Here is a 21,313-nt window from a genome sequence, read left to right as displayed (position 1 = left end):
TGGCATATATATACAAATATTTGTATCAAATTTCAACTTTTGAATAACTTTTAAAAATTTGGGTTGAAAATTGTTTAGAAATAATCTTGAATTCCTCACACACTAATTTTTCCACAAAATTGTAAAAAGTAACCCAATTTTTTAAATGGTTAATTCACGGTACAGGTTATGCATGGAAATTTTACAGCATAAAAAATCCCAAGCATATCTAGATTTGAGCCTAGACCTTCTGGATAAAAGGCTGAAATATTAGCACTGTGCCATAATTACCTTGTTAAATTTTTTTTTTCTTTACACTTCATACAAAACTGAAGCTAAAGCTCAGTATTTCAATTTTTCTCACTACCTTGATTTCTCACTTAATGCAGTATTGTAGATGTAGGAAACTCTGACTCAATGAAACTTGCAAGGTGAACTTGCATGCATACATACAAACATATATACATGTATATATATATATATATAAGTTCACCTTGCAAGTTTCATTGAGCCCAGGTTTCCTATATATATATATATATATATATATATATATATCTTTCTGAAAATTTTAAAATAATTCATCAAAATACTAACCAATAAGCCAATTAACCTAAGTTAACAAAATAACCAGCAAACACTATAACAGAAAACCTAAATACTAAACCAAAAACAGACTTTCACAGAATCCTGCTTAATCAGTCGGTAGAAAATTCTACAATTACATAAAACAAAAAATAAATAAAAACTTAAAAATTTATTTATAAAACAAACCCTAACAACTACAAAATGTTATAGGGTTTATGTTTTCTAAATTTTTAAGTTTTTATTTATTTTTTGTTTTTGTTTGACATAATTGTAAAATTTTGTACTGACTGATGATGTGGGATCCTGCAAAAGTCGACTTTTGGCATTAGTTTTTAGGTTTTCTGTTACTGAATTTGGTTATTTTATTATATATATATACTCACCACACATAAGCTTGAAACTTGTGCATGGGATATGGAAATGTAATTTTATAGCTATGAGATGTGCCATGTCTGACCAGGATGTGATCCTGGGACCTCCGGATGAAAGGCAAAGATGCTAACACTCCACCACAGAAATCTATGATTTTAATTATAGATAGTAATTTGCATAATTGAATCTTAATTGTGTCACATTTCATATGAAATGTGTATTAATGTATTGTGCTTATGATCAAAATTAGATTTATGATGTTTTCTTATGCACAGAATAGTCAATAATAATAATATGAAAAATATTTCATACAAATTTAAATGAAAAATTTTGTTTCATTTAAAAACTCAAGTTGTATTTTGGCAAAAAATTATGAAATAATCTTAAGATTTTTGTTTAACAGACAAGAACACAATTTGAAATAACTTTCCTTGAAAACGGCTTTTTCATTATTTTGAATGAAAAATAAGTTCCCCTATCTCCTTTTGGCAAAATTGTTTTTATTTTATTAGCTAAGGATACATTTAGAAAAAGATTTAAAGATATAAAAATTAAAGCAAATTAACTTTAAACAACTTTTACAAAAACTTTTTAAAAATTTCAAATGAGAATTTTCCTCAGCTTGCAGCATTTTTTTACTCACTGGGGATATATTTTACTACAATAAAAACTTATAGGGGGAAATTAAAATAAAATCTGAAACAATCTTTGTATGAAATACTCTGGAATTACATTCCTTTTAACTTAGGAAATAAAACTGGTATTTCACAATATACATCATATGTATCTAAACACACACAGTCAAAAAAAGAAAAACATTTGAAAGTTGTGAAGAGAAAAAAGTACTAAGATATGAAAAAAATACTAGAGCATATCATAACAAATCTCTTTGTTTTTAAGAGGTTATGCAATTTCTATACAAAAAAAAAATAATGGCAAACAGTACTATAAATATACATATAAATAAAACATAAAATATTATGTAATAAAAATATTTACTAAACATATTATATTTTTCATACAACGTACTATTTTTAATAGTTAATAAGTATACATGAAAATGACATTATTATTTATAACTCAGTAATTACTACTGAAAAAGATGATAAAATTATACATAAACTATTAATAAAGACCAAATTATTTATTTTATTCCAGTTATCATTAAATGGAGAAAGTTTTCCATCCTTACATTATTTTGTATTATTATACTCCACAATTATTTATTTCTCATTACTATTTTATAAAAATGAATAAAAAGATTTACAGTTTTAAAAAATCATATGCTGTTATAATTTAATTTCAATTAATAACCAACCTTATTTTGTTTAATAATACCACCTAAATGTAATACTTTACGTACTGTTTCTGGTCCATTCCAAAATCCTTTTAAACAAAGCCAATAAAGTCTAGGAAAAATGTCACGTTTTAAATAATAAGTTACAGCACGTTCTTTACGTTGATCAACTGGTAATGTTTCTAATGGATTATGTTCATAGTCAAATTCTGCCAGAACACAAGTACCAAAACCAGTGACCAATGGGCATGATGAATACCCATTATAGAAACTTAACATTTCTTTACCTTCCATAAGATTCGATATATTTTTATAAACTACTTTTGCTTGACTAGCAACAGCTGCTGCTGTTTTTGATGTCGGTAGATTTGTACAATCACCAAGTCCAAAAATGTTTTTATATTTAACATGTTGTAGTGTACTTATCTCAACATTTAAAAACCCACTTTTGTCAACAAGGTTTTTGGCAGACTTTAACTCAGGTGGTGTACTCATCGGTGGTGTTACATGCAACATGGAGTAATTAATTGTTTCTAATTCAAATGTTTTATCTAACAACCTAAATGTAGCTTCTTTTAAGTCTGGTTTCACTAAAACTAAATCTCTTCTAAAATTAAGATTTATATTTTTCTTAACAAACAGCTTGTGTAATGGTTCAGCATAATATTTTACAGCAAATACAGTTGGTAATGAAGTATTAAAAAAAAAATTAATATTGTTTCTTCTATTATTTAACCTAATATAATGTTCTGACAAAAAACATGCTTTTAATGGTGCACCTGCACATTTAATGGGACCAGTTGGAAAGTTAAATACAGCATTACCTTCTTTCAAATTCTGTAATATTTTGAATGTTTTTTCAGCATATTCTGGTGTATAATTTGAGCAAACACCACTATCTTCCATAGCCAGTGCTTCTGGAACACCTTTTATTTTGTCATAATGTAATATAAGTCCACATGCAACAACTAAATATTTATAATGAATGGCTGAACCATTTTTTGTGTAAACCACATTACTCTCTGGTTCAAATCTATCAGCACGATCTTTAAGCCAGGTAGCACCAGATGGAAGTACAGCACTCATTGCATATTCAGAATCTGAAGTCTTTTTAATACCAGCACCAATTAATGTATACATCGGCTGATAATAGTGTGAATCCCGTGGTTCAATTATAATAACTTTATTTTTTCCCAATTTATTAACAAATTTTGAAGCTATTGTGCATCCTCCAGAACCACCCCCAACAACTAACACATCACAATGTAATTCAGAAAACGGAGATTTATCTAATACTGATTTATTTATATCAGTATCAGTTGAATAATTGTGTTTAAGTAATGCAGCCCAAAACGTTTTACTGACATTTTCATGCATAAATTTCAGTGTTGAAACGCTATGGTGTTGCACAACTTTCGGTACATTTAATCTTGTTAACATTATCTTCTAAGAAATGGTGTTTAAGAAACCAAAACAGGTTTTTCTTTTTACATGCATAACAAAAATTCTTTTCCTGTGACTAGATAGTAAAAGTATATATTTTGGCAAGGAAATAAGTTAATTGTTGTAAAGGATAACATCATGATAGTAAAACCAACTATAAACATGCTCGTGGAAAATTATTTTACATACCAATGATATTAGATATTGTCCAAACAAAGAATCTACTTGCACTACAAATCTAACATTCCGGAAAAAGTAATAATTATCCACACAAATAACGCGGTTTCAAGGTTAATAAGTAAACAACCTCGTATAAATGTTACGTCATTCGATCATATGATGTTGAATGAAAACCAGTACTACTATCACGATTACTTACAAAATTCTATCTTCAAAATATAGTAGCAGAATTTTTTTGCGAGGTTTACACAAAATCATAAAAATGTTACTTTAAATGTATAATGAATTCTACAAAATCCAACTTTACTAAATTTTTAATTCTCTGATTTTTCTTTTTTATGTATCGTTCAGAAAAATTCATTTGATTTTAGATTATTAATGAATTTATGAGAATATTGCTAATAAAAATTTTGTTTTCATCGCAATTCACAAGTAAAATTTCATCACAATTTTAAACTGGAGAATCCTATCTTTATTCAGAATTGGCTCCTAGATAATCGTGTTTCGTTAAAAAATGAATTGATCTATTACCTAATATTTTATCATTATGCCAAATAATCTTTAAAAAATTATTCAGTTTAGAGTATTCTTGTAGACGCATAATTAATCACATATAAAAATTCATAATGTTTATTTATAAAATAACATTTATTAAATTCTTGGGGAAAAAATAATGTTTAACTGAAGAAGAAACTATGTTGGCCAAAGTGATATTGACCCTTGTTTTGACTTAAACATGTTTAACCTCTCTTGCACTCGTTATCAAATCTTAAAGTTAAGTTAGTTATAGTTATGATGATAAGGCAATGTGTTCTTTCTAGAAGAGTATCAAGATTAAGTTATCTTAATTTAGAGGTAATTTTTAACAATGTGGTACGGTAATTTTAAATTTGTTATAACGTAAAACTCTATTATGATTATTGTGAAGCTAAAAATGGTAATGTGTATTACTTTCTACAGCCCAAACGGAAAATCATATTTTCTTGATGTCTAGTTTGCAGGGGAAATATATTACAGAAAGGTGATTCTATGTTTTTAAATTAACATATAAAACTAAGAACAGTGATACTGGATTAACACAAAGTGGTGAATCCTTTCTCTCCAACGTCTTTGATGAATACCATAGTAAAAGAAATAATTCGAAATATCTGAACTGTCATAGCTTTTATTAGTGTTAGTTGAAGGCTTTATGTTAGTAGGCTTGTAACCATGTGGTTTTGTAATCTTATAAATACATAAATCATAGCTCAGTTCATTACTTTCTATTTACTGATTTATTTTTTGTTTAGTATACAATAATTGTTCACTTTAATTTTATTACAGTGTTACAAGTGTAAACATACATCAGCAACTGTTGAAAAATTGAGAGAAAAATTAGCTAGTGGGCCTGGCTTTCAAGATTTTATTCAAGCAGAGGAGGGAGAATTAAAAGAGGATTGGAGTGATTATCAAGGTAAATTAAAAAGAGAAAAGGGTGAAGATGCACGTTTGAGATTACCACCATGGCTAAAAACACAAATACCCACTGGTAAGTGATACGATTTTTAAATATTTTGCATTATTTTTGTACAAGTGAAGTTGTTTTCATGTAATTTCTTATAGAAGTACAAAGATTTTCAAACAATGTAGTTCCTGCATTAATTGAATTAATTTTTCCCATATCAATACATGTTCTGAATCAATCAATTAATGAATTTAAGATCAGGTTGATCTTTGTTTTTTTTATATTTATTTATGATTCCTTATTATTTTGTAATGTAAAAATCAATTTATGATTAAATTACTTTTGTATATCATATGTACTTATACCATTATGATAGTATTCCTGAAAACAAGAAGTTAATTAAGAACTTTAGAATAATTATTACAATCTACTGAGCATGTTTGTTTCAAGAGAAAATTTCTGAAGTCTTGATTCAAATAATTTTATATCATAATGATTCGTACCTTAATTTATTTCAGGGGAGGATGTCTGGTTCAATTACAACAATGGTAATGGACCACAACTGTAATTATTTACATACAAAGAAAAGATATAAACTTATAAAGATATTAAACATTTCAACATACAACCTCTTGTACCTGTAAACATACACAAATTTATCAAGTATGTAGGATGGCTTGTAGTCTCTTTCTCTTATGTTCTATTATAATGAATAATCTGTGTTGCCATTAATTGTAAATCTGTAGAATATCAGGCAATATGTAGTCAATATTAATCAGTTAATATGTAGTTATCATTAGAGTGGAAAAACTTTCACTTTTATTAATATTTCTGACACAAAAGAATTAAATTATATTTAAGTAGAAATTATCTTGAACTCATTCGAGCAACAACGTAAGCCCTTTGCATACAAATTATGTATTCAAAAGAATCCACCTCAGACAAGAAGTCCTATGACACAAAATCAGGGTTCCAGCTTTGTTTAGGATGCTTATGTAGAAATTAAAAGGAAGCATTCTTTACCTCGCCATCTATGATACTTAAATACATCTAGTATTTTGAGATTCATTCTATTAAAATATTCATTGATTTTACAAAATTAAAAAAAGAAAGACATTAGACTATCATTGTCATAAAATTGAGATTTTTTGTGTATTATTGAGAAGAAAAAGAGAAGTCAAACTGGTAAAATGTGGTGGGTTTTGGTAGATTGAATTTCAGAAGTAATAGTAATTGTAGATGGCCTAGTAGGAGGTAAGTAGATTTGAGAGGTTTGGCCAAACAGTAATCATTAATCTAGGAAAGAACATTGGTATTATAATATTTAATTAGATATTTGTGATGTCAGTTGATTTTAATTTTCTAAAACTTTATTTGATTTCATTCATAGAATTTGTTATTTATCGCTAGTAGGGACTGACCACAACAAATTTTAGAGTAGATAAATAACAGAATAAGAGAATTTTAAATAAATATCACAGTATATTGATATCAATATCGTATTTATTTATGAAACAAATAGATCAGAATTATATTTTTGTGTAGTATAACTGATTATTTCACAATAAAAAGGGGTTATTTTTTTTTCATTATAGTCTTCATTCTGTTGTATAGCTGAGATGCATATAAAGCAACTGAGGTTAGGAGGCATCAATCTGTGTTACTATCAATAAGAGTAATCTTGTTCATTGTTCTGCCAATCCTTATAGTGAATAGAATGAAAGTGTAACTTTTAGATTTAAATACCACCTGTATTTCAATAGGTTTAATGTGCTCTTTAACTGTAGTGTATTTGCCTTGGTGAAAAGGGCAGTACAAAACTACTTTACTTGTCACTTTCCTAATAAGCCTTCCATAAAATGCATGTTATTTTTGTAAATGGCTATTCTTTCTGAGAAGTGACTTGTGATGTCAAGTTGCTTAAAAGTTATATTGTTTATCATACACAAACACAATAAAGAATAAAATTGTCCAGTTACATCAACACTGTATAAAAAAGAAAGTAAACATAGTGCAATAAATCAGAAGAAGCATATGTATATGTACAAGGTGTATCTGGAAAGTAAGCAGTGCTCATTCACATGTTATCAGTTAAACTTAATCTAATTGAACAGTGTATGTGGGAGCAATTGAAGCACCTTATAGTCTTGTCTGGGTGCCGAGTAACTACCACTTGTTTCTTTATTTCAAGTGATCCCTTACTGGTCAGGGCTATGACAATGATGCCAACATGAAAATACAGTACAGCAGTGGTTATCATCATTGGTGGCACTGTTCGTCGAGAAATGAATGGAAAAACTGATTACATGATATGAAAAGTGCCTTAATGATCATGGAACTTTCTACTCTGTATGTAGAAAAGTAGTTTAAGATATGTTTTCCACATAATAATGAAATTACTTTGTTGAAAGTTATGTATATCTTTTAATAACAAAATAGTACTTTCTGGATATAATCTGTGTACAGGTAACAACTTCATTTAATTTTTTAAGTTTAGTTTTATATTACTTTTTTACTATCTTGTTCTTTTTAAGAGCAGTTAACAAAGACTGAGTAAAACCTCCATATTAATCCATTAATTAATTAAGTAATGGATGTATGAGGTTTTACTGTAAAAATTAGTTTTACATCCACAATACATTGATTATTATTTTTGTAGGAAAAAATTTCTCTCGCTTGAAGGAACAGTTAAGAAATTTAAATCTTCATACGGTGTGTGAAGAAGCAAGATGTCCAAATATTGGTGAATGTTGGGGTGGAGGAACACATGGAACAGCAACTGCTACAATTATGGTATGTTATTTTTTTAATTATGTAACAATCTGATGTCTTATTCTTTTAAAAAATTAATTTTGTTCATTCCATCCTTGCTATTAAGGTACTGTAGGAATTTTTAAAATAAAAAGATGCTGTTAGTATAAAAAGAAAATATTTTTTCCCATTTTTTGGCTTCTGCAAGTTTTTATGGAATTTCAATTCAATTATTTCTAGGTTTTTATTTTTAAATATTTACTTGTTAAGCAATTTTACATAATTTAAAAATATCAATAATATTTTATGACGACAATAAAAATATATAATGTTTTGACATAAAAATTCTTTAGAGGAACAAGTAAAAAATCTGTTAGATTTTTATGGCTAAATCTGATAGATTAATGACTTGCAGTAATCCAGCTTATCATTGATAATGGAGTGGTTAGTACCAATACTCCCACTATAAAATTCAACAATTTCCCAGTTTTTATTAATTTTCCTTGCAAATAAGATCATTCAATGTAATTTTTTAAAGCATCACTCAAAACGATGAAAATCAGAGATACTGCCCAAATTTAAACTGTTCGATCCACTTATAAAAGTGGTCATGGTTAATAGACTTTTCACTGTACTGTTTAACATATTTGACCGAATTATGACTGATTCGGTCATAATTAGAGATTATTAAGAAATTTAATAATCTCAGATATTTAATTATAAAGAAATGTGTTCTTCTACGGTACACATTTTCAGCAAAACCAACATTTTGAAATAAACAAAAGATGTTATAGCAGTGGAAATTCTTTTTGAACAACTGATCGTTTCTGTATAAGGGGTGCCAACTTAACATCAGATAGTTTCAGTTTATTCTGTTAAATAGTTATTCCACTCTTCTCATTTGCCTCTTTAATTATTTAATAATCCTTTGTAGATGTAAAGTTTTTACTTGTGTATATTTAATTAAAACTCATATTTATATGTGTAATTCTTCAACATAGAAATTTTTTTCTACGTGTTAGTTGAATAAAATAGAAAAACATTTTATCAAACCTTAACAAGTGAATTCAAATCAAATAATATTATTAAATAACAATACTTACTAAATTATTAAAGCAAAATTAAACATCTAAAAGTCAGTTTTAATGATTTTTTTTCAAAAAGTTCAAATGACAACTTTTTCTTATTTAAATTTATTTACATCAAAATTTCAGAAATGATAATAGTAAAACAATTGACAACATTAATATATAAATGAATTTTCCATCAGTTAATTATAAACAATAGTTTATTTAGTTAAGAAAAAGAGCATATGAACTATTGACAATATGTTTAAATTTTTTATTTGATTGCAGTCTAATTCTTTTGCAGTAGTCAGTGAGGATGTGATAATTGGTAAAAGCTGACAACTAAGTTGTTATACTTTCCTGGCATTGGTTATTTATTCTTATATAGTAGAAAAATAATGATACATGAAAACAGTTTAAAGAATTCAAAAAATGATATTTTTTAACTTTGACCGGCTCCCGCAGCTCCAATATTGCTACAGAGTATTTTTTTTTTATTTATTGCAATACTATGCTTAGAAAAACATTTAAAAAATTCTGTTAAAATATGCAATAAATAAAAGATAGTTCAATTTTTGTGGAAGGGGAGAATTTAGAGGCAATTTTTTTTTTAATGGTAAGATAGCCATGTATGCATATACTGAGATTAAAATAAAGTCGGGTTATGTTTGCAAAATTTTGAGAAAATTAAACCCAAAGAAATCATCTATCCTACCCCCTGAAGACATTGAATCCAAGCTTTTATCTACAAATTACTTCATACCACGAGTCTCTGTGCCAAATTTCATCAAAATTAGTGTATCCAGTTAAAAGTTATTAAGATTCAATTATGCCAACACATACGTACGAACATTACCATTACTTTTTTTTATTTTTTGGGTTCTCTGGGTCATGAAATGTCAACAGATTCAAAAACCCCATATCCCATTTTTTGTCTGATTAACATGCTTTCCTAGTTGTAGAACACCTCTAGATCTATGATGCCAGGAAAGTAAAATTGATTATAATAATGAGAATTAAATGAAAAGTATATTAAATTAGTTTGTAAGATGATTCAGAAGCCTGGTTCTAACCAGTTGTCAAAATCTTCTATTTTGAATTTTGGAGACAGTTATTAATATCTGAGATTGTTTTTTTAGGTAGGAACATTTATGGAAAACGGACTGTAATATAAGAAAACTTAAGTGTTAGAATTAGATAAAATTGTTATGTCTGCTTTAGAAGGTTATTGCTAAAACTATTTTATGTTTATATGATCCAATTAATAGTAAGTAACGTAGTAGGTTGAAAAGAAATTTGATCAAAGAAAGTCATGAAGGCTCTGATTTGCCGATAGAACTGTCTACCAAAGCAGTTAGACTGAAGGCATCTTGATTGAGACTTGTAGCAGTTTGTCTTTGTCTTATATTCATTCAATGATGAGCATCTTACAAAGAAGATCTTTAAAAATACAAATGGGTAGATGGTATGGTGATCAGAAACTCCATTATATGGTTGTCTTTCACATTCTTTGTATTCCTATCATTATCTAATAACTCTTTCAAGAAAAACTGTGTATAATATGAGCTTTACTATTGTATCAGTCAGATTGCTAATACTACTTTCATTTTTGTTGAAATCTGCATATTTTTGTGTACTTTACATAATCGCTTCCAGTTTTGAGGGGGTTTGTTTTTGTTTACGCCAATTGCGTAAAGTTGCTTTATTCCAATAAATTCAAAGTTAGGGTTGGGTCTTGTAGTTGTTACAGGCTTGGTAAATTTATTGTGTACTTCCGTAGGGCTTGTCTTATGTGTATCTTTTAGAATAGGTTTGTTTTGGGTTATTGTTTTTCGTTCTTGACTCTTGGCGTCAGTCAGACTGACTGTTCTGTCGGCGTACTCCTATCATGCATTATTTATTGCTGTTTCTTTCCCACATGTTTTTCTATCGTTCTCATACTAACACTTGTGCACTACCCGTTGTTAACACACACCCACACACACTCTTCTGTCCATTGCCTAGTTCACTTCTCCTACTTCTCACCACACCACTTTTTGGCAGTGCAGGAAAAGTTTCCACGGAGTGTGGACCTGCGTCTCGGTCTCCTCTTTTTCTCTCTCGTATAGTGTGTTAATACTCTCATCACCTTCGTGCATTCATAAACGTTGTGGTAATTCTAGGTCGCCATATTCTCTTGTTCTCCTCGTCAGTATTTTGTGAATTTACAGATTTCTATGTTCGTTTTGCTTCGTGTCTTTGATAAGTTAATTTCCAAATTCAGTAGATAACTTCTAGTATTGAAAGTGGTTCAGTTACTACAAACCAGCCAATTTTATCGATGCAGAATCTCTCCAAACTGGTTATTACATATTTGTTGCTCCGAATTATTCAATTTCTAGTAACATAGTGTTACGTCTGTGTTTTCTGATACACCATCGTATATTACGCCAAGGATAAACTGTATGTATATATGTGTACTTTAATTCACGTGTTCATTTCTTACAAAAATTAATGTATGATTAAGGCAAAATTATTTATTATATTAAACAGTCATGTTATTAGTAAAATTTGTGAAATACTTAATTAATTGTACATTATGAATTTGAATTTCAAGATCGGCTTAAACAACCATTTTCTTCAGTCATGAAAGGTGGCTTAGATAAAGGTTATGATATTGTTTTTCATGTGTGACATATTTTATATGATATTAATGATAACTATTATTAATAATATTCTGAATGTTCATTAAAAGTCTTTGTTTAAAAGTCAGTTGCTGAGGGTAAATTACGTTTTTACTTGAAATGTTTTTTGTAAATACTGATTTTATCATTTAATTTAATTTGTTATGTGCAGAGATTAATTATTATCTATTCATGAACTGAATTCATATTACTTTTCTTAAATTAATCTAAAGAAAATAACTCCTGAAGTGAAGTTATGATTTTGGACTTCTTTGTAATTATTATTGTGATTTGTTCTAGTAATATTTATTGCTTTTGTATTCCATCTTGTAGTTTGAATAATAATGTATTTAGTTATTTAAACTGTTTTTAGACTCCTATTTAATGTAAAAGATTTTCAAAATAATTATTTGAAAAATGTATATTTATGTATTTGTCATTTATTATTACAATTGATATGTTGATTTCAGCTGATATTCCTTGTATAAATTCTGTAGTGCTTTAGATGTCTCAAATCTCCTTACACAAATACCATCTCCATCGTTAATAGTAGGAGACTTCAATGCCCATCATATTTCCTGGGGCTCAACCTTCTGCTCCACTCGAGGAAATATGATAAACAGATTGAGACAAGATTTTGACCTTTGCCTACTGAATAATGGATCACACACATTTATGTCCTTATCAACTGGTGCTGTATCTAACCTTGATCTTTCCATATGCTCACCGAATGTACTCCCTCATTTTAATTGGTCGATTTGTGATGACTATCACGGCAGTGATCATAGACCAATTATTATTAGTTTCGGTGTAGACTGCGAGATTAAAAGAATGCCACGGAGATGGATTGTTGAAAAGGCAGATTGGAACGGATACTGTAAAGCATTCCAATCTCAGTATGACGATGGAGCGAACATCCTCGACCAATATTCTTCTTTTACGTCCATGATACTTAAGAATGCCAACAGATATATCCCACAAACATCGGGTAATCCTAGACGTCCTTTCGTTCCATGGTGGAACGATGAATGCAAAATTGCTATTAGGAATCGACGGCAGGCACTACGTAAATTTAATCGTAGGCCCACAACAGAACATCTAAATTTATACCGTAGGGCTAGAGCGGTGTGCCGTCGAGTATTCTTGGACGCTAAGAGGAATTCATGGACGAAATACGTGAGCACTATCTCACGCACTACTTCCACGTCTACTGTATGGAAGAAAATTCGTGCGATCTTCGGATCACCGAAACAATCTATTCTTGGTCTTATTGATGAAGGAGAACTCCTTTCATCATCCTCGGAAGTGGCAAATAGTCTAGCAAAATCTTTCCGCTCGGTGTCTCTCACCTCATCATATAATAACGATTTTCAACGGTACAAGATACAAATGGAGGTGTTGTCGTTAAACATTGGTGATTCGGTTGGTGAATTAAACACTCCATTCGTATTTAAAGAATTGTTACATGCACTTAAAAATTCACGGGACACTTCCCCTGGACCGGACAACATTCGCCTTTCCATGCTTTCACACCTTCCTAATTCGGCACTACAACAACTTTTGAATATTTTCAACGGTATATTCTCCGAACAAGTCTTCCCACCTGGCTGGTCAGAAGCATTTATTATACCAGTACTAAAACCTGGTAAAGACCAAACGAACCCCTCAAGCTATCGCCCTATTTCATTAACAAGCGTGTTGTGTAAAATAATGGAGAGAATGGTAAACCGCAGACTTACATGGTACTTGGAGAAACATGGCTTTCTATCTCCAGAACAGTGTGGTTTTCGACAAGGACGATCTTCCATTGACCATTTAGTGTCACTAGAAACAGCCATACAAAACGCTTTCCTCAATCGGCAACACCTCGTCGCTATCTTCTTTGATATAAAAAAGGCGTATGATACAGCCTGGCGACGTGGTATTCTTAACACTCTCCAAAAATGGGGAATCAAGGGCAATATGCTTGCTTTTATCCGGAGATTCATAAATCACCGAACGGCTCGTGTTCGTGTAGATGATTCGCTCTCAGATAGTGTCATCTTGGAGAATGGAGTGCCCCAAGGTAGTGTATTAAGTGCCACCTTATTTTCTGTAGCCATAAATGATATTACCAAATGTGTTCAGGCTCCTGTCTCATGCTCTCTATTCGCTGACGACTTTGCTATCTACATTGCAAGCCGTTCGGCACCTACAGCAGAGAGACTACTGCAGAACACTATATATCACCTTGAAGCTTGGTCCAGGATTACTGGTTTCACATTTTCATCCGAAAAAACAAAATGTGTAGTTTTTTCTCGGCTACGAAACCCTTCTATTCCGCAAATTTTTCTGAACGGTGAGACTATTACTATCTCTAATTACGTTAAGTTTTTAGGTTTAATTTTTGATAGTCGTCTTACTTGGGTTAAACATTTAAAAGAATTGAAAACAAAATGTTCCAAAATTTTAGATATGATGCGAGTCCTTACTAACACCAACTGGGGAGCCGATAGATCATGTATGATACGTTTTTACTATTCCTTTGTTCGCTCCCGTTTAGATTACGGTTGTGTGGCCTACTCATCAGCTCGTCAAACCGTGCTTAAAATGCTGGATAGTGTACATCATGCTTTCCTTCGGCTTGCCACAGGCGCGTTTAGATCAAGTCCTGTCGCAAGCTTACTTGTAGACTGTGGTGAACCATCACTTTGGGATAGACGAGACCAGCTTTTATTATCGTATTTTGCTCGTCTCAGAGGACAGCCAAATCACCCGGCTCTTGAGTCAGTCTTTAAAAATCCTAATCTAGGAAAGTATGAGGATCATCCACGTCGTACTGCACCTGTAGGTGTCCGTACCTGGCGTCTGCTGCAGCATATAAATGTTGACACACCGTCATTCTTTCCTATGTACCCTTGCTCATATCCTCCATGGAGAATAAGCCTTATAAATTTTAATTTTGACCTGACTACATGTAATAAACAATCAACACCATCTATCGTCTTTCAGCAGATGTTTCAGTGTGTTCTCTCCAAGACGAAACCAGACGCGGTTGTATACACTGATGGATCGAAACAAAACGATACGGTTGGGTGTGCTTTTGTTGTCAATGAGAGAACTTATATGTTTGGTCTCCCCAGTATTACGAGTGTGTTTACCGCTGAACTGTATGCTATAAATAAGGCTCTAAACATCATTAACCCTAAATATAGAAAAATTCTTATTTGCAGTGACTCGTGTAGTGCTCTCCAAGCCTTAAAGAACTTTTATTCCAAACATCCTATCGTCATTGAAATTTACAACGCAATCGCTGAGTTGAATAATCGCAACACAGAATTAAGTTTTTGCTGGGTCCCTAGCCACGTAGGGATTCCAGGTAATGAACATGCAGATTCCGCTGCCAAAGAAGCATGTAACCAGCCTCCTTTCACCACCCGAGTTGCTACTTTTGATTTCATTAACAATGTAAAACAATTATTAAGAACAAGGTGGCAAGGTGATTGGACAGCTACTGTCGATAATAAACTCCGTCAGATTAAAGATTCTGTGTTACCATGGAACTCCTCATACAGAAAACCCCGGCGTGAGGAAGTAGTTCTCTGTCGATTGCGGATAGGACACACGAGAGTCACACACGAGTACCTGTTTACAAGAGGACAACCACCTCTATGCCCAAGATGCAACTGCCGCATGACTGTGCGCCACATACTCGTGGACTGCATATGTTATGCGGCATTGCGTCGTAAATTTAAATTACCTGGTAACATCCGTGGTATCTTGCGTGACGATAAGGAGGTTTTAAACCGGATGTTTATATTTTTACATAGTATAGGGTTAATGCAAAAAATTTAATAAGTATGTGTTCTTTCATAATTGTATGTATTGTCCTATGTATTGTTTTTGTTATCCGAGTACGGAGCCTTTTACACTCCCTATCGGATTTTTTTGTTTTTTTTGTATGTTTTTTAAATTCGTCTGTGATATTAGTTATAAGATTTTTGTGATATTAGTTTTAAGTTTTATCTCCTTTTTTAGTTTTAAGTTTTATTTATTTTTAATGTGATAGTTTTTAACATAGTTTTAAGTTTTATTTATTTTTACTGTGATAGTTTTTAACAGAGTTTTAAGTTACATATTAGTGTTTTTGTTATCCGAGAATGGGCCTTTTACACCCATTCCGGATTATGTTTCTGTGATAGTAGTTTTAAGTTTTAATTTTATCTAAAAACCTGAAATTATTTTTATTTATTTATTTTTTATTTATTTATTTATTTATTTATTTTTTATCTATTTATTTATTTTCCGGGCGATGATAACGCTCAACCGTTTTTCGCCCTTAAAAAAAAAAAAAAAAAAAAAAAAACTACTAGTACAGATGGAATTTGCTTGTAGCCAAGGATCGAACTGTAGTATGAGGAACAGGATGTTCCTCAACTGATGAGAAAATTTGGATGGTATGTATACCATCCAAATTTTCCCATCAGTTTTTATGTTACAGCTGTAGAATTTGTAATCATTATTATGCAAACAATACGATTCTCAATGTCAAGTTTTATAGCAATCCTCTGAAGCATTTCACATTGTTTTATGCAATAATTATTCCTTACGGTATGATACTAGGAGCAGCATACAAAAGGGCACCAAACCAATCTCATAAGATCATTATCATCAATTTGTATGCGGATCAGTGTTGCTTATTTTTTATAATTTTTTGAGGGATCAAGAGTGATACACATTTTGTCTCCAGGGTGTAACATAACAACAGTTAAACCAAGCAGTTCATCTGTTTTTTCAAAGTAAAATTCCAACAGTTTGTATATAGACCTCTTTCTGTTATATTTGTAGTTTGTTAATATGCATGATACCCAATATATAAAAATTTGTAAAATAAATTGTGGTGGGTAATTTTACAAAAGTTTATTCTAAAACAAAAAAAATATCAGTTTTAATCAGTGATAGTGATTTGAAATTTTGTATTTTATCATTAAGTTGTTTGTGATGATTGATAGTCAATGAAAATGCTCTTTGTCATAATCTTTCTACTTCTCTTAAATTTTCATTCATTTGTTTTATACCATTTACAGCAACCATTTGACATTTCAACCAGTATCATATTTTGAATGTCCTAAAACCATGTCATTGCTGATATTTCATTCAGAGGCAACATTAGTTGTCCTAGTCATTATAAAACTTACTCTTTACAACCATAAATAGGTGTGATAAGCGGCCTATACTGGTTGACTGAGTCCTGCAGGTATTCTAACCTATCAGGAAAATCTAAACATAAAGATAAGAAACTTAGCTTTAACTGTATTTATTCTACATGAATGTTGCTGATTTATTAACAATATGTACCAAGTTTGTTATTTTATCAGTAACCAAAATTTGCTTACAATGTTACAGTTGCTTGGTGATACTTGCACTCGTGGATGTCGGTTCTGTTCTGTTAAAACATCTAGAGCTCCACCACCACCTGATCCTAATGAACCAGTTAATACTGCTAAGGCTATTGCAGCGTGGGGTCTTGATTACATTGTTTTAACATCTGTAGATCGTGATGGTAAAATATTTTTTTTTTGTTTTTAAAAAGGTTTTACTACCTTGTATTTCAAAAAGTAAGTACTCTATAAAATTGAGAAGTATGCTATTCAAGTATACTGTGTAACTCCTGAAAAGCTGCTTTGATGTCATAACATTTTTTTTTAAATTAGTTCATCAGTATTTTAGATATTAATAACGAAAATTGTTAATTGAGAATAGATAATAATTCTGCTTCTTCTTTTTTTTCTTTAACCAAATTGTCTTCACAGACCTCTTTAGTCTATGACTTCCATTGTCAGACTTTTTCATCCATCTTTATCATTCACCTTCACCAACCAGTCCAGCTTCTCTGACAATTTCTCTCACCCCCATCTCCCATCTTTTCCTTGGTTAACCTGGTCTTCTGACTCCATTGTATTTTAAGCTCAGGTTTTTTTTTACAGTAGTATTATGATCCACTCTTGCTGTATGTCCTGCTCACTGTATTTTAGATTTGACAATGTTTAGTAGTATTGGCCCATACAACTTATGTAGTTTTTTGTTTTTCCTCTTGTGCCATGTTTCTGTCTCTCCATCTAGCATTGGTCTGTATAATTTTATAACTGTACCTATTTTACCTTTATTGAGACTGATCTGGACTTCCAGAAACTTTTACTTGCATTTGAGATGCAATGGGCCACTTCTTCGATTTCAGTTTTACAACTTATATTTACTCCTAGGTATGTGAAATTATCTACCTTTTCGAATCAGTTGCGATTAATTGTAATGTATTTGTCTTTACTTACTTTTCCATTTTTACTTACCATCATTTATTTAGTTTTATCTAAATTGATTTGTAGACCCATTTTCTCTGCACTTTCTTTAAGTTCCTTAATGTGTTTCTGAATATCCTCTACTGTTGTTCCCACTATTACTGTCTCATCAGCAAACATGAGGATTCTTAACCCTGCTAACTTCACCACTTTCATTGATGTTTTGTGCATTCCTTTCTAATGCTATGTTGAATATGAGGGGAGATATGCTATCTCCCTGTTTGACCCCACTCTCTATAGCGAATACTTCTGACTCTTCACCCAGTACTTTTACTGGCTTATACAGATTTTTATCATCCTTATCAATCTCTTCAGGATTCCAAGATCACTCATGTCATTCCAAATCCTTGGCCTTATTAAGCTATCATATGCTTTTTGGAAGTCTACAAATAGGAGATGTGTTACGGTATCGTATTCCAACCTTTTGTCAAGTACTCTATCATTGAGTGATTTCTTTTAAAGTCTGTGGTTTTCTCCTGCGACCCCTTTAGTTCTTCTATTCTACTTACTATTAGTATTGACAGTGTCTTGTAACATGTATTCAGCAGGGAAATTCTCCTATAGTTGTTGCTGTCAATTTTATTGGTTTTTTTTTTTATGCAATGGGACTATACCTAACTCTCTGTGATCCTTTGGTAATGTTTCCTCCATCCAACACTGAACTATTGGTTTGTATATCTCCTTCAGGTTCCTCTCCTTCTTCCTTTAGTAACTTGCTGGGTACATTATCAGGACCAGGATATTTGTTTCATTTCAAGCACTTAATTGATTTCCTCACTTCCTCTAATTCTGGTACCTTATCTCTTTCTTCAACTGTATTGTGGGTTTCCTCTTGGGTGCCCATATTGGGATTAACATGAAGTACTCCCTCTACTTTTTTTTTATTTCCTCCCTGTTTGTTAGAATACTCTTCTATTCCTGTGTATGATCATGACCTCTCTTGGCTGGAAATTATGTTCTTTAATTAGGCTATAAAATCCATATACATCTTTCATTTTAGTTTTTCGTTCCATCTCGTCTAGCTTCCTCCATTCGTACAATCTTCTTTATTCGCAATACCCTTTTGGTCTTTTTATCTCTGGTTCTTGTATTCTTCCTTATTTTCCACTCTTCCACTTTGCACTATCGATTCCTGGTTTTGTCTTCTGTTCTCTAATAGCCCATGCACTCATCGTCAAACTACTTATTTCTTTTCTGTACTTTTCTATTAGTTAGAACATGTTTTACTGCCATCTCAATAGTTTCCTTGATGCAGGTCCAACATGTGTCAACATTCTTGACATCTTTGAGTAAAAGCTATTTTTCTTTCAGCCTTTTGTCGATATAGTAGTTAAACTTCTATATTCTCTGCCATCTTCAGTTCTTCTACAGCCAGCTTCTCCCTTGGATTTGTCATTTTCCTTTTAAGTTCTCACATCGATTATATTACTGTGCTACTTTCTACTCACCAATACTTGATCAATCTTGTTGATTGTTTTCCCATCTGGGAAGAACCATGTTCCCTTATATATGACTTTTCAAGGGAAAGACGAACTTTTGATACACATATCTTTCAACTGGGCAAAGTTTATCAGCCATATACCATTATCATTAGAAGTTGTATGTAGGCTCTTATTGTCTGTTGTCTGGTGATAGCTTTGTTTACCCGCTATGAGAAATATCAGCTGAAATCAGCATATCAGTAATAATAATATTAAATGAGAAAATACATGAATATACATTTTTCAAATACACATTTTGAAAATCTACAATTTAACAAAGCCTGAACACAAGAGAACATAAAACATCTTATTTACAATTATATTCTTAGAAAAACATAACATCAATAAGCATAGTATGACTGGAAAACTATTGCATTACTGACATATGCTGTAATATTGAAAAATTAGCAATGAACAAATGTCATTAACTTAGAAAAATAAACTACAGTAAATCTTATTATTGGCACTGGCCTTTTCTGAATTATGAACATCATCAAACTTATCATTAAATAATTAAAACATGTAATTCTAGTTAGTTGTAGAAAAAAAGGCCACGATAATATTCCAGTATAAAAAAAAGAGTTAATTACAATAATCAAATTGAAATAAGTGAACATAAATAGAGTTCATTTTAGAAAATAAGTTTTCTTGAAAACATGAAATTACAAAGTCCAAAAACATAAATTCACATCAGGAGTAATTTTCTTTAGATTAATATAAGAAGAAGTAATATCAATTCGATTCATAAATAGATAAGAATTAATGTCGGCGATTAACAAGTTACAAGATTAAATGATAGAGTCAATTACAATAAAAACAAATTGTAATAAGTAAGCACGTAAAATATGTTGCACATGAACAATATCATAACCTTATATAAGCTACCTGTCGTGACTGCACTTAAGTGAATAAATGGTTTTTTTAAACCAAACTTGAAATTGAAATGCATAAAATACAATTAACTGAATGTTTCACAAATTTTACTGATAAAATAACTGTTTAATGTAATAAATAACGAAAATTGAACTTGCCTGTAGCACGCATAAATATTAGCAAGAGATGAACTCGGAATGAAGGTACATATGAATACATACAGTTAATCCTAGGCGAAGTCTGTAATGGCAGATCAAGAATACAGAGGTGAAACGTGGTTTAGAAGTAGAATAATACGTAGCATCTCAGATATGTAGCGAGTTTGGAGATTCTGCATCGATGAAAATGTAGTCAGCAGCTGGAGAAGATTCGGCATCGATAGAATTGGCAGTTTGTAGTAAATTGAAACACTTTCAACATATACGTAATATACAGAATTTGATGATTAACATAACAAAGAAACGAGGCAAAACAATACATAGAGAATGGTGAAATCACGAAATACTGACAAGTAGAACTAGAGAATATTTCGATGGAGAAATACCGCAATGTTTATGAGAGTATGAATATAATGGAAAATATTTAAACATTATACGAGATAGACAATTGCAAGCTGATCCTCCAAGGCTGGAGGATCAGCCTTGTGGATCCGCACAATGTGAAAGCCTGGACTAGAATGCCAAAATGGTGGCATGGTGAGAAGTAGGGGGAAGCAAACCTAGGCAGTGGACAGGAGAGTGTGTGTGTAAAAGACAAGAGATGTGAGCATGTATCTCTCGTTCCATACTAATGTATGGAACGAGAGAAAAGGGGTTGTATGAAGGCAGCAATAAATAAAGCAAG

At 31.2% G+C, this 21,313-nt stretch overlaps 2 protein-coding genes and 1 pseudogene across 4 annotated transcripts in view; 1 reads left to right on the top strand and 2 right to left on the bottom strand.

The window, feature by feature from the left end:
- The window catches only part of spartin, a 69,644-nt gene extending 65,650 nt beyond the window's left edge, over positions 1–3,994 (bottom strand). For both annotated transcript variants that reach the window (XM_075378312.1, XM_075378313.1), the window contains exon 1: positions 3,866–3,994. The gene's annotated coding sequence lies outside the window, so the exon portion shown is untranslated. The remainder of the gene's footprint in view (positions 1–3,865) is intronic.
- On the bottom strand, positions 569–3,673 carry LOC142332456 (sulfide:quinone oxidoreductase, mitochondrial pseudogene; annotated as a pseudogene).
- Positions 3,995–4,551: 557 nt separating the features above from the next.
- The window catches only part of Las (lipoyl synthase, mitochondrial), a 58,510-nt gene continuing 41,748 nt past the window's right edge, over positions 4,552–21,313 (top strand). For both annotated transcript variants that reach the window (XM_075378654.1, XM_075378655.1), the window contains exons 1-4: positions 4,552–4,711; positions 5,180–5,384; positions 7,960–8,093; positions 17,167–17,323. In XM_075378654.1, coding sequence (XP_075234769.1) covers positions 4,649–4,711; positions 5,180–5,384; positions 7,960–8,093; positions 17,167–17,323 — 559 coding nt within the window. In that variant the 5' untranslated portion in view covers positions 4,552–4,648. The remainder of the gene's footprint in view (positions 4,712–5,179; positions 5,385–7,959; positions 8,094–17,166; positions 17,324–21,313) is intronic.

The sequence above is a fragment of the Lycorma delicatula genome, chromosome 11 (assembly GCF_047948215.1).
Source record: "Lycorma delicatula isolate Av1 chromosome 11, ASM4794821v1, whole genome shotgun sequence".
Lineage (NCBI taxonomy): Eukaryota > Metazoa > Arthropoda > Insecta > Hemiptera > Fulgoridae > Lycorma > Lycorma delicatula.
This window is presented reverse-complemented; position numbering and strand designations above follow the sequence as displayed.